This window comes from Vulpes vulpes, chromosome 16 (assembly GCF_048418805.1).
Source record: "Vulpes vulpes isolate BD-2025 chromosome 16, VulVul3, whole genome shotgun sequence".
NCBI classification, from domain to species: Eukaryota; Metazoa; Chordata; class Mammalia; order Carnivora; family Canidae; genus Vulpes; species Vulpes vulpes.
In genome coordinates this window covers 15,795,342-15,809,592 of record NC_132795.1, presented here as the reverse complement: position 1 = coordinate 15,809,592, position 14,251 = coordinate 15,795,342, and the positions used below count along the sequence as shown (strand labels likewise).

At 42.3% G+C, this 14,251-nt stretch overlaps 1 protein-coding gene across 6 annotated transcripts in view; it reads left to right on the top strand.

The window, feature by feature from the left end:
• The window catches only part of ADAM23 (ADAM metallopeptidase domain 23), a 169,406-nt gene extending 163,037 nt beyond the window's left edge, over nt 1-6,369 (top strand). For 3 of the 6 annotated variants that reach the window (XM_072742146.1, XM_072742145.1, XM_072742142.1), the window contains 2 exons: nt 2,667-2,729; nt 3,142-6,369. In XM_072742146.1, the coding sequence (XP_072598247.1) occupies nt 2,667-2,729; nt 3,142-3,149 (71 nt within the window). In that variant the 3' untranslated portion in view covers nt 3,150-6,369. Of the gene's footprint in view, nt 1-2,666 lie in introns of all 6 variants that reach the window. The other 3 variants (XM_072742144.1, XM_026002042.2, XM_072742143.1) reach the window with 2 other exon arrangements.
• The last annotated feature ends 7,882 nt before the right edge of the window (nt 6,370-14,251 follow it).

Below are 14,251 nucleotides of genomic sequence, written 5' to 3'. Positions count from 1 at the left end.
CCTGGGTTAGACACTTTTTCACTCAGACCTAGCAGGCTGGTCTTGTGGGATTCCTTCCTGCTAGGAAGACCCTGACTCAGACCTCTGGGGAAATGAATGCAGTCACAGGTGGCCTAGGAAGGTTCCCTAGGAGGGATTGAGTGAAGGGTTCTTGGTGGGTCGTGATGACTCACTGTGGAAGGATGTGAAGGTAATAGCCATCGATGAATACATACCCTTGAAAAAACTAAAGGCTTTACAAACTAGAGATGGCTGCTGTTAACCGGAAAAACTTTAACTTTGTATAGATGTACATGTGTGTAATATATATTGTAGACAAGAGTATAGGTTTTCAGACATCATAAAGATTGATGAAAACTGGGTCAATGGAGGGCATATGGATTAGCTAATATCGAATAATGATCCAGAAATACCTTACACGTTATGATGACAAAGTTCATTGCCTTCCCATTCCTAGTGAGCAGAGGGGGTTCAGATGAAACACTTGTGGAAGGAAGGCAGCAAACATCTACCTGTGATGGTTGTGCTTTCACACCGAAATGGAACGAAAAGACTTTTTCCACATAGGGAATTCTCGATAGATGGTGGGTTCTCCGAACTCACCATAGTAGTTTTGCAATTTATACGTGAGAGAGCTGTCGCAGTCAGCCTGCCATAGGAGGGTCCCTCTCTGTCCTCATCACAGGCCCCTGCCTTCCTCCTGCTGGAACATCTGTGGGGGAAAGATTGTGCCCTGTTGGTATTTGGAGTCCATTTTCCCGTAGAAATACATGATTCTACAGGGTGATGTGTCCTCCTGGTCTGACCTGGGAACCCATTCACCCTGTAGACTATATCCTCCTTAAAATAATGCAATCTAAACTTCAAACACTGATTTTTAAAAGGAGCACAAACTTTTGGACCCTGGAGGTTGACTGGATGCCAGGCTGAAATAGAAATTCCTATCTCCATTTAAAAATGAACTGGATTGCAGTTAAGACCTTGGACATGGCTGTTGATCTGCCATCCGCTGAATTCGAATAAGGGAATTTAGATGTGGGCAAGGTTGTCATTTACATGCCCAGCGCTAACTGGCTTGATCTTTATATTCGTTTTAATTGAGGGGACATTAGCTTCCCATTTGTCTTCAATTCCAGCAACAGATAGCTAAGTTGGTTGGAGCCCCTGGTCCTTCAGAGTCATTTGGCCGGGTCAGGCAGTCTTCATTTTTCCCCACCTGACTCATGGGTAGAGTTGTTCCTTCTAAATCTACCTCTACGGGCTGTGAGTGTGGGAAGCAGGCACAGGTCCTGTGCTCCCAAGCAAAGGAACTCTGAGCCACTTGCATTATGGGGCATGTCCCTTTTGGTCTCGGAGCAGCAGCAATACCCACTTTCAAGAATAACTGACTCAAAAGAGGATTGTCGGAGGTGACAGGGAATGGGGGGATAAAGGAAGCAGCTCTGTTGCTGTAGTGTTTGTGGCAGTGGATTACCTGCCAGGTCGGCAAACCACAGGCTTAGGCATATCAATGAAGACATTTTCATGAAAACCTTTAAAAGGAAAGGGAGATTTTCTTTAAAGATTTTTTTTTAATTTGTCATTTCAAAAAAGGGAGTATCAAAGTGGTCACCTCGGGACAAATGAGAACTTGGCGGGATGCCTTTATGCGTATTTTGAGCTTCAATATTGTGTTTATTTTGACTTACATGGTGGGGAGGAGGAACACGCTGGAATTTTTTGGCACGGAGGCCTGAAAGGATATTGAGCTGGCCCTGAGCGGGCAGGGGAGAGCGGGATCTCGGGGACAACTGGTGCTCCAGTCTTGCATGACGCCTCGGTGGCCAGCAGCGTTGCACCCGCCCAGTGCGCAGACTCAATGCATGAGCCCCCCCTGCTTGATGCCCCACATGAAGCCAGACCATGGGGAGGTTGCAACCACCTTGTGTTGTTGCCTTGTAGTGTCTTGCTGGTTCTTTCCTTTCCTCTTTTTAAACATAGGAGCCACTTTTTAGGAGACTGGACACTGCGAGCAAGGCATTTTAACTGGCTTATTTCCACTAAGCTTACTGCTGCATTTGCTTAACTAACCCGAGCCTGTGTCCATTCTCCTTTGAGTGTACTGTCTTACTGTGCACTCTGGTTTTCAACTGCTTGGATATGAAGAATGCTTGTTCCATGGTGGGGTAAGAGCTCACACACCCAAGGCAGCAAGATAACTGAGTAGAACAAGGCTCTCTGCCCTCTTGGCAAAGGCCGACTGACTGATACAGCATTCTCAAGTCCTGGAAGGAAGCAGCAAGGAGCCCTTCAGAGTTTTGCGTAGTTCCCCTAATAGCCCTCCAGAATGTAGGAAGAGCCCTTCCTGTCATGTTCATCTGGTTAAAATTAGCCGTATCATTTACTGCTGAAATAAGAGACAAATTGGGCTGCGGAGGCTTCCAGTGATTTAAAATGAGCAACTCGAAGCTCCTTTTGGTCTTACAAATGGATGTACTCTAGTGGAGATGTTGTAAAGACATTCAAAAGCATGAGCTGTTCTGTGTTGCCAGTTATTTTGGGAAGTCTGCCTCTGTGTGAGTTGATTACTTTGCTCTGGAACTAGCGTTGTCATTATCATCACCCTCCTCTCCTCGCGATCTGATTAATATTGTGGATTTTTCCCTCCCTGCCTGCATCTCTGGAAGAAATGTCAAGAAGAGGAGGTTCGACCCCACTCAGCAAGGCCCCATCTGACTCCGCGGCACTGGGTGAGCGGTGCCTCGTGCTGTTGGATCCTGGGTGTGACATACTCACAGCACTGTTGCCAGAAGTGTTGAGTCTGTAACCAAGACCACTGGGTGATAATGACCACAGAGCTGAAGTTGGGGGATGGGGATGGGCTAAAAGGAAACTGTCCTTCTGGGAAATAATTTCAAAGAACCCCTCTCACCACCTGTCAATAAAAGGGGATAAAAGACAATATTATAAAAGAACTATTTCAGAATCTTTTTTTTCTAACTAAAGGAAGAAGGAACAATAACAAAAAATGAAGTGCAATAAAAGAACCATTAAAAAATAGCAAATGATTTTTTTTCTTTTCTCAGCCTGCTGGCACTTAATATCTTCTAAATGATTTGGCATGATTTTTTTTTTTCTTTTCCTACCAATGACACACTCCAGTGGCATGAAGATCTAATTTTCGAAAGGGTAAAATCTGCATGGCATATATACACCAAGCAGCTAGCAAGCCAATCCGCAGCAAAACTTGCAACTGAATTCCTAAGGTGAGGATGAGCGGTGAACACATGGAGGCTGCCTGGCCCTCACCCCCGAGCCTAGACTGGGGCACGAGAGACTCCACGGACCCCTGCTCTCCTTGAGTCACTTTCCCATCGTGTGTTTTCCTGGACCAAGCATCCTTTGGAAATGGGAACTGGAATTTGAACAATGATGCTATTGTATAGTTCTTTTATAAATGTAAATATGGAAATAAGAGATTTTGACACATCATTTTCACTTGTCTGTACTGAAATATTTTTCTTGTAAAGGTTCTCTGTAGATTTGAGTTTATTGTTTGCTCCCCATCTTTTGGGTTCTTTTTGCTGTTTTCTCTCTCTCTCTCTCTCTCTCTCTCTCTCTCTCTCTCTTCTCTGGTAACATGTTGTTCAGTGATTTGGGGGCTTGCTTAAAAAAGACAGATGTAGCCATAGATGCAGGGAGTTTGGACACAAAACAGGTGCAATTTAAAAAGGAAATACCTGAATGAAATGCTTAAAACCAAAAATAAGCAAAAGTGGGGGGGTGGGGGGCCTGGTGGGACACAAACAACTAAATAACCCATATTAAAAACACAAAAATTATGTAAATGCAAATATATGTACTAACAAGTCTAAAAATTTTTTGATGTTATTATAAATGTATGTATATAATGTAAGAAAGTAGACACCCTCTCGAATTAATCACAGAAGTGCCAAGCTCATGATTTTGGTTTTTGGTTTTGACAGTTTTCTTTCCCTGTCTTCAATGTGAAAGGAGGATAAACTTAAAGCCTTAAATTAAAAAAAAAAAATAACTTTTAAATGTTAAAAACTTGGGGAAAAAGTTAAGCTTTCCATTTTATTTGTATCTATTATTGTCAACATTTTGTTCATGTTTCATCTTCCTGCCTCAAAATATATTTGGTAGAACCCCACTGGCAAACCAGTAATGGACACCGAAGCAGCAGTTGCCTTCTTGCGAGTGTTGCCTTCGTAGGCTTTAAGTCTGTGTGTTGTGTTTCCAACAAATCTCGTTGGTCCCACAGTGTGGTGTGTGGAATGTTCTAGATTGTGATGGGATTCTACTGTCCACAAAATCATGATCTTCTCTTGCCTTCAGGCAGATGTGCAGATGTAATCTGGGTTCCCAAGTCCCTTCGAGTTTCCTTCACTGGCATCGATTTCTTCTTCCATTTATGATCAAGATAGCTTCCATTCAAGTGTTAAGTATATACATTAATAAATTTGGTCCTGACTTGGTTTTGAATGTAGAACCTAGTACGTGAGTCCTTCAGTGAGCACCCATTTATAGAGAGGAGCTTTCCCGAAGGCCCCCAGAAATCCCACACTTCTCCAACATCCTCTTTTCAGGAACAGAACACGCAATCCTGCTGTTCACCTCATGACCACCGAATGAGTTGCTAGATTTAGCTTTAGGTCCCTTTTCAGCAAGAGTCATGACACCAGTCTCACAATTTTTGCTTTGATTTTGGAAAGGATTATGTGCTAAAAATGTACTGCTTAAAACCGTGAGGTTATTTCCAGGTGTATTTAATCATGGAAGTATCACAATCATAGAGCAGAAACCTCAATTTCGGTATGCCCCAGTAGATCATAACCTAACCTCTTAATCCTGTTACTGCTTTCTGAGTACTAGGTGCTACCCAGGTCTGCAGTCTTTCTCTAGAACTAGCTGTATATTTATATTGGAAAAACAGGGCTATCTACAGGGTTTATCAGCCTTATTCTTGGCTCCATAAGACACAGGTTGTAACCCTTCGCCTAGTGGTGATGGTTCTTTCAACCCAGTGGAAACTCAGATTACTTGGCATCTCTTCCTATCACTGTATTGTTTATGTCCTTGTTGTTGGATCCTACTCACTAGCGGACTCCAAGCTGTTACTGAGTACACCATATACATTTCACTGCTCTTCCAGAGGCACCACGGTGACTTAACAAAAACAAAACCATGACGGTTACAAAACAAGTTAAATCTCTATTATTAACTTTTGAGCATTTCACAAACAACATTGTAAGTGTGCGATGTTACGTTTTAAATCAGACCACAGTGGTCCCCAAATATGTACATAATGGCAAATGTCAGTGTAACTTTTTGTTACACTGGCAGTTTCATAGGTAACCAGACCTATGTTCCAATGTTAAATTATCTGTGTGTATATGTAAAATACACAAGCTTTAAGCTATGTGTGTATGAATAGGAAAGAAAGGTAATGCAACCATACCAACCGTAAACAATGGATTATAATTATTGTTGGTGGTATTGGGTTATGTCGTTTCGAACTCTTTGCTGTATTTTCTCTTGCACATGCCATTCATTTGCGGATTTTCATGGTGAGAATAGTCCTTTTTATTAATTTGAGCTCATACAAGCGTATCACCGTCCTAATGTTACCCAACAAGAGTTAGCGTTAAGTGATGACGAGTTCCCATTTCATCCGCTATTCTTTGCTGCATTAATTAACGACACCTGGATGAGGAGGTGTGCGCTAACTTCATTGCTCACCTGGGACACTGCATGAGCCCACTGAATTAGTGCTACTCCTATTAGCTAAATGAGCAGTACACATAGGTGCATGTTATGAAACATGAATCACGTAGAGCCGTGGAGTTTTACCAAGTAGTATGTTTTTTGTTTTCATTTTCGTTTTTACTATGCAAAGATGGGAAATGCACAAACTTTTCAAAGACTCTAGTGTCCGAAGAACTTTACAAACAATACTTGAACCTTTCTTTAAAGACATCCCATCATATTTTACGGTCATTGTTGCTTCCACTGTTAATTTTCATCTCCAGATGGTTTGTAATTTTTTAAGTGTACAACCTGAAGTTTTGTTTGAAGTTAATAAATTCATTCATAATCTCGCTGGCTGCCTAGGAATGGAGATTCAGTAGTCATTGTATGCACTGTATGCGTCAAGTGTGTATAAAATCTTTGTTAACGTAGAATGTTGTCACTTTAAACTTTGATCATTTTTTCTCAGGCCCCCTTTTTTGTGTTATCTTGTGTTGTTGATTAAATGGCCATGTGCCTGATTTCAAGAGTTTTAGCACGGGCTTCTCAATCAAAGGCTCACTGAAAATTTAAGCAGTCAATGGAGCAAAATAAAATCTCTGATGAATGATAAACATATTCCTGATTAGAATTCAGTTTCATTGAATTTATTGAATGTATTCTTATAAATCGGGGTGGGGGGGAATCCACCTTAGGATCATATCATTATCAATTCTTTTTTCTTTAGTATCTCTCTCCTGAATCTAAAGGGGATGGCTAGTAATAATATCCACACTTTTGACCTGGTACCAAATTTGCAATCAAGCTCTAAAGAAAATAGAAGTATTTGGTTTTATTGAAAACATTCAAAGGAAGAAAATACCTCACACCATGGTGACATGGAATTGGTCACCAAATAATATTCCTTCTCTACAAATATCTTTTGGTCTGTGTCCTCCATCCTTGGTTTGGCCTCAGCAGACACAGATAACTCACATACATCTGCCACACTGAGAGGGAGAGAGGCTGATCTGATCACATCCTTCCTCTGTGAAAAGTTTGCAGGGGTTCCTCATCGCCTATAGAATGAGGTTCAAGCTTAATAGTGTGACTGAAACTTCTGCCTGCCTCGCATAGCCTCAACTTTGTTTATTTTTCTAGCCATCAGCGGCTTAGCCTCTCCATCCCCTTCCTTAAGATCCCCCTCCAAGAACCTCTTCTACCCAAGTTGAATCATCTCATGGAAATTTTATGTCTGTTCACCATAACTCATTTGTTTCTATGTCATTTCACTTAATGAAAGGAATATAGAAACATTTTAAAATAACACAAATATCATACTTTAAACCAGAAAGCATGTAGAGTATCATTTAAGTTTGACTTAAAATGAATTACCTTATTTTTTTTATATGTTTTCCTTTAAGTCATTCCGTTTTTGAGGTTGATATTGAGATGGGTTCCATCCATGCTACCTTGGTTACTGACTGAGAAAGGTGGTCTGAAGCCAGAAAGTCCTAGACACACAACAGCAGCCCTTGAGTTAAAACTTTGATATGAATAATTAAGTAGAAAATCCATGTGCTCACAATGGAGTTTTTTTTTAAGGTTTTATTTATTTGAGAGAGCATGAGTGTGGGGGGGGAGCAGGCAGAAGGAGAGGGAGAAGCAGACAGCATGAGCAAAGAGCCCAACAACATGAAGCTCCATCCCAGGACCTCGGGATCATGACCTGAGTGGAAGGCAGATGCTTAACCTACTGAGCCACCAGGTGCCCCTCACAATGGAATTCTTAAGTCACTTTTGAAATTTAAGATAGGCATCCCTTAGGTTAATGTGCAAGGGACTTCTGTTTATCAATTTACTCATTCAACAAATATTTATTAAGCCTCTATACCAGGAGCTCCTTGTGGAAGTTGAAGGAACAAAATGAAATTCTTGATCTAAAGTTGCTCACAATTTATCAGAGAGATACACCCAATAAATGTGACAGCCAACATCATGAATGGGAGAGATAAGTGATGGGGGGTAGGTGGGAGAGAGATACAGGAAGGCTTCCCAAAAGAAGTGAGTTTTGAACCATCTCGAGAGATGGCAAGACTACACTAGTCTAATAAAGTGGGAAGCAGTCTCAAGGCACAGGAAGCAATGTGCCAAGACCCGGGAAGAGCTGCTCAGACCTTTGGTTAAGGAATGGGAAGTATCCATGTTTCCTTCCATCCTTTCTCCTCCCTCCTTCCTTCCTTTTCCTTCTACCTTTCACAAACACTTGAGCTATAAAAACCCTACCCTGTTGTGCCAGGTCTCAGGGACACAGCGATGAGCTCTTGATCTTGGAAATAAGATACAACATGTAAATGCAATGTGATAAGTGCTCTCGCAGACATAAGTATTCCGTACTTTAGAGGAAGAGAAGAGGGAGACTTCTGCTTCCCTGGAGATCAGAAAGAGCTCCACAGGGAAGGGGGCAGTTGAGAAAAAAGCTGTGCCGTTGGACCTAATGCCATGATAACTAACTGCTGTTAACCAGGACTCATCTGGGTTGGTCAAAGTACACTCATAAATACTTTGAAGATGAACAACCTGTAATGTTGTATCTAACTTTCAGATATCTGAACTCTTTTAGCTTGTGTGGGGATTATGATTATAAGACTCTCCACCAGAACCTTGTGTTCCTTAAATACTTTTCCACTGATGTGTCCATCCTGGCTCAGTCTTAAGTGTTTGGGGCTGTCAGTAATGACAACGAGGGCTTTTTGACCTGACCTATGAACATCTAGTATTTTCTTCCCATAATGATCCTTGGCTAATTTCAGTCGGGAGTGAGGGGGTAGGTAAAGTAAATGCTTTTTTTAAAGTAAATTTATTTTGTATTGGTGTTCAATTTGCCAACATACAGAATAACACCCAGTGCTCATGCCATCAAGTGCCCCCCCTCAGTGCTCAGTGCCCGTCACCCAGTCACCCCCAACCCCACCCACCTCTCTTTCTACCACCCCTAGTTCGTTTCCCAGAGTTAGGAGTCAAAAATGAGTGGGAAATATCAGAAAGGGAGACAGAACATGAGAGACTCCTAACTCTGAGAAAAGTAAATGCTTTTTAAGCATCATTTAGTAAGTCCTTCAATTAATGAAAGGTCAAAATCATTTTCCGAGTGGAATTGCCCTTCCGGTCTACTAAAGTTGATGCTGATCTGTCTTTTATGCCTTGGGGAAAGTTACCATCCCTTGAGCTTTTCTGAAACCTGTTAGCAGGTCTGGCTTCTTGACTAGAACAAGTTCTTGGCCATGGACATGACTTCTGGAGAGAAAGCAAATGCCATGATCCCTCATTACCTGAAAATAGTTGTCCTGCTGGGATCTGCCCATGCTCCTTTGGCAGCTGATTGGTACACACACACTTGCCCTGGTGTGGCTGTAAAGACTGCACTTGTGACCCCACAGAGTCCACCCTTATGACAACATTTATCTGACTGTGATGATCATTGAAAGCCTAATTAGCTGAGTAAATCGATTGGTCCTACAAAAACAAGGCAAAACAAAGCAATGCAAAACAAAACAAAACAAAACAAAACAAAAATCTTCATCCTGACCGATCAGGAGTATTTCAAGGGTTCTTCAGATCTCTTTGGAGCTTTAAATAGCTTCCTGTCTTCAGGGGGTAAATGAGCTTGCAGCAGAGCTCCTTGCTTCTTCAGGCCCAGGCTTCAAGATGAAGACACAAAGAGGTAACTTGAATTGGAAATAATACCAGAAAAAAAAAAAAAAAGGAAATAATACCAGAGATGTCTCGAGTCTGCAGCAACAGACACAACATTATGGGGCCTTTGTAAATCTCATAGAGATAGTGAATGGACTGTATGAAGTAGGTTTTCCTATGTAGGTGAAATGGCTATAAAACAAGGATGGCACATTACCAAAATGAGCAGAACAGTGTAGTATAGGAGACAAGAGGGGAGGGGAAACTGAGCTGGGTGGGACAGCACACACCCCGTTTACACTCAGCTCCAGCCAATTGTCATCAGGTGGAAAATTGGTTCCTTTATTGCCCTTTCCATTTATTTTTCCAGAGGAACCAGAAATCCAGATTTGTATACAAAATTTCCTATTTTTTTTAATGGTGCAGCTAATTCATATTTTAAAAACACCAAGTGGGTCAAGGTGGGACAGATAGAACATTTCTTCGTGTAGGATCGAGGCTTTTGGCCCCTACTATGTAATTCTGTATGCATTAGTAAGACATTTTCATGTGTGACCCCCTGAAATTAACCAGTAGCTACAGTGGGGACACAGACGGGCCTTGCTCCCAGTCAGGGATGCAGGTTCCCAAGTGAAGAGTCAGGCAGGTGCTCACATGAGTTGCCACTTACAACGCTGACTTCCTGTTGTTTTGTGTGGATGAGGGAGGCACAGCCACCTGAAAGCAGCCTGCTCAAAGGTGCTTCCTTTTGGTGGTGTTTTGTGTGCTAGGCTTATTCGGATGTGCTGGTTTTGTGAGCAAGAACTGCTAATGCACTGGCAAATAGGCTTTTCCTCGATGCTCATTACTCAGTGCTCCATGAGGCTTTGTCTCAGGGCTTGCTAAGGCAGCTTTGTGGCTGCCTGGATCCTAAGCCATGTCTGCCATCTGTTAGAGAGAGTGCAGTGGTCGATGGATTATGAATGTCTGCTACCCAGCAACCAGAAGTACCTGACTAGAGCCATACAAATCTTAAGCCGGTCTTTCAGTCTTTGACTCTTCAAAACCAATTGGATATGAGGGTGAATCAGCCAACCCAGCTAATCCAGAGGTTCTATGTAATTTTCCAAATCCGGAGAAATAAGAAAAAGGTTTTTGAGTAAAGACATGCAGCAGCTGAAAAATTCAGCAGGAAGGAAAAACTTAAATTTGTTTGAGTCATTATGAAAATCTACATGTCTATTGGGCAGAAAAATTGGAAAACAAAAATTTAGAGAAAATTGAAATAACTATAATCTAATCAGCAAGATATAACCCCCATCAATATTTTTGTTAATTTCTTCAATCTTTCTTTTGTTTGCTCTCACCACTACAGAATCAGTCCACAAAGATAGGCAACAAGTGGGTCTCTCTGAGGATCTGTTTCGTTCTTCTGCTCATGTGCGCATGTGCGCATGCACTGTGTACCATGTTCTAGAAGTGTTCTCGTGGCTCCAGAAAAGGATGAGAGAGTCACATTATTAGGGCAAAGTAGTACTTTCTAATCTCTTGGCCTTGGCTCAGCCTGTTTCTTCTGCTGGAAAGACTTCTCCTTCCTGCTACAGCCCCAGTCAAATTCCTATGCACCCCTTGGTGCCACCCCAAATATTACTTTCCTCATGAAGTCTTTCCCGGTCCTTCCACTGCTTTCTAGGTATGCACAAAGATGGGCGTTCCAGTTAGTGATGGATCTGGAATGAAACCCTAGGCACTTTAAGCTTCAGAGTCTGTGGTCTAACCACATCATTTTATTGCCCCTCATCTATCCCCATTTTATAGTTAAAAAAAAAAAAAACCCTCAACCTTGAAGCAATTTAACCCCTTCCTTAAGATCACCATTCTAATTAGTGGCAAGGCCAGACTCAGGACACAGGCAGTCCAGTTCCAGATCTTTTTTTGAACCCAGGAGAGATTAGAATATAGCACTTATAACACAAGAAAATGAGCGGGAGGGTGTTGACAGTAGATCCTTAGAGAGAATCCCTTGCTGCCTACCTTTATGTTCCTCACTGCCACCACTGGGGGACAGGGAGTGTCCCAATTCAGAGAACATGTTTGGTAAAATGTTCCCTTTCTAAATGTAAATGTTGGCTTTTTGTTAAAATGAGAATGGGAGAGAGATGGGATAGCCACAGGACTGAAGGAAGAGCCTGAAAATTTATTCCTCTGGCACAGCACCTAAGGGGGAATATGTAAACCAATTTCAAGTATGTGTAAGGCATTGAATGGAAGAAGAAAGGGGATTTTTCTGTTTCCTGTGATGAGTAAAACAATTTTCTGCTACAAAACTGGTGAGTGAAAGATTACAGGAATGCCACATTCAATCCTCTATGAAAAATAACTCCATCGAGTCAACAAGTAATATGAACATCTACTAATAAAAGACCTTTGGCTAATATGGTGGATCAGGAATTCTGAGACTCAGATGTTGCTCTGCAGGATGTCACAGTTTAGTAGAGGAGCTGAGAAATAAGGAAAGAATGACCATTTATGATGAAAGTGTCACACTAGGTAAAGGAAATACAGCTAAACTATGGAAGATCAGCAGAGGAAAATGCTACTTCCTGTCACAGAGGTGAAGGAAGGAGGTCAACAAACATCTGAAGGTAAGGTAACATTTGAAGTGGTATCGGAACAATTGGTGCACTATGGACATATGGAAATGGGGAGGAAAGTGTTACAGCTTGAGTTAGAGAGGATGTACAACGTCAGTTAAAATAACAAAGATCAGGAACGCCTGGGTGGCTCAGTGGTTGAGCGTCTGCCCTCTGCTCAGGACGTGATCCCAGAGTCCTGTGATGGAGTCCAGCATCTGGGTCCCCACAGGAGCCTGCGTCACCCTCTGCCTATGTCTCTGCCTCTCTCTCAGTGTCTCTTGTGAATAATAAATAAAATCTTTTGAAAAATAACAAAGGCCAAAATACCAGTGGTTTAAAAAGATGGAAGTTTTAATTTTTTCTTCCATGAACAGTCCACAGCTGGTATGGGAACTCCACATATCCTCCATCTTCCTGCTGTGAAATCCTTAGTACACAGCTTCTGCTCCAAGGGACAAATTCTCTGTGCAGGGTCCACCACGCTGCCCACCTTCCAGGAAGCAAGAATCAAGACGGAGATGTGGAAGGACTGCCAGTTCCTCTGGATACCAATCTGGTAGTTGCATATATCACTTTTTATCATCAGCACTGGTTAGAACTTAGTCACATAATCACACCTAGTTGCAGAGGAGACTAGAGAATGTAACGGGTGGGGCATATTATTACTAAAGAAACAGGTTAGAGAGGAACAGGGAAAGACAGCTAGCAGTTTGCCATGGAGCTTATAGGAAAGTGACCATGGGGAATCAATTGTGAGGGTGGATGGGAATCCCTGGGTGGGTACGTGATGCACTGCTTGGATCTACTTCGAGGAATGAGGGGAGTAGAAAGGATGTATTCCTTTGTCTGCTGGGAGTGCCACCAGAAGATGGGCATCAGTTGTTGGCCCTTTTGGGGGTTGCCTCTACTGTGGCCCTTGTTGAAATGGGCCACATCCAGTGGTGGATCAATGTGGGATTATCAAGGCCCAGTCCTCAGGTTCCAACTCAGGACAGTTCTCAGGGCCAGACCAGCTCCAAAACCTCCTCCTCTATTTCCCTGCAAGGAAACTCATCTCTTCTGCCCAATCTTACTTCCTTCCCTCCCTAGTAAACAGCTTGTCCCTGTTCTCTGCCTCAGAGTCTGTGTTCCAGGGAACCTCATCTGGAACATTCACCAAGCAGCTTGGTTTCATCAGAGCATAGAGTATAAAGAAAGCAAGGGAGTGAGGAATGACCTGTAGCCTTGGGTTTTAAAGTTATAGATTCCGAGCTGTGTTGTGTGGACTTGATTCTTCAGGCAGTTGAAAGCAGTTTCTGAGGATCAGAGTAACGGAAACTGTCTGGCAGTAGGATATAAGATGGATGGTGGGTAAGAGCTCCAGGAGGTGGTATCCAACCTTAGGTTAGGATGCTAGGCCCATACCACAGATCCAGGATAATGAGGAATTGAAATAGGGCTCTGGCAAGGCAAACAGGAGTGGAAGGGACAGATCACACAGGCGGGATCAACAGAAGTGGGCAGCTGCTTGTGGGAAACAAAAGATGAAAGGTAAAAAGACAGAGGCCAGATCTGATATCTAGTAGTTGGGATGATGTGGACAGCCTGGAGGAAATCCTGATTTAGGGGTCAAAGATGTATCCCATTGCGGATCTATTGGATTTGAGGGGCCTGACAGAAATTAGGTGAAGATGTCCAGAATGTTATTGAAATGAAGATATAGAACATGTTGGAGGGGTTAGGATGGAAATATTTACTGGAGAACCATCTTTAGATGTCATATTTTAAGCCATAAAACTAGAGGCAAATTCTTGAAGAGGTACCACAGAAAGGGATGGGGACAGAGCAAGGGAGACAAACAGCTGATGAGACTGGGTGAAAATAAATGTAGCAGAGGAAGATTATTTCCATGAGATTGGCACTATGTACTAGTGCCAATGATATTGATTGGCAGTGGAACTGAATTCTCTTGATCCCAAGAACAGAACTTAGCAAAAAAGGGTGAATCCAGTCTTCCTGCTGTCGCCATGATTCCAACCGATTGAAATCAATAATGGCTTTCCATAAAGGGCAACATTCCACTTCCCCAAGCCCTGGGAGCTTCACTAGGATATATTTTAATTTTTTTTTAGGAAAACTGGGATGTCCAAACTTGAAGATGCCTTTGACAGTATCTCTGTGTAGCAAAAGAAGGAATTTTTAAAAATCCTTTTATTTCCATTACTATAACT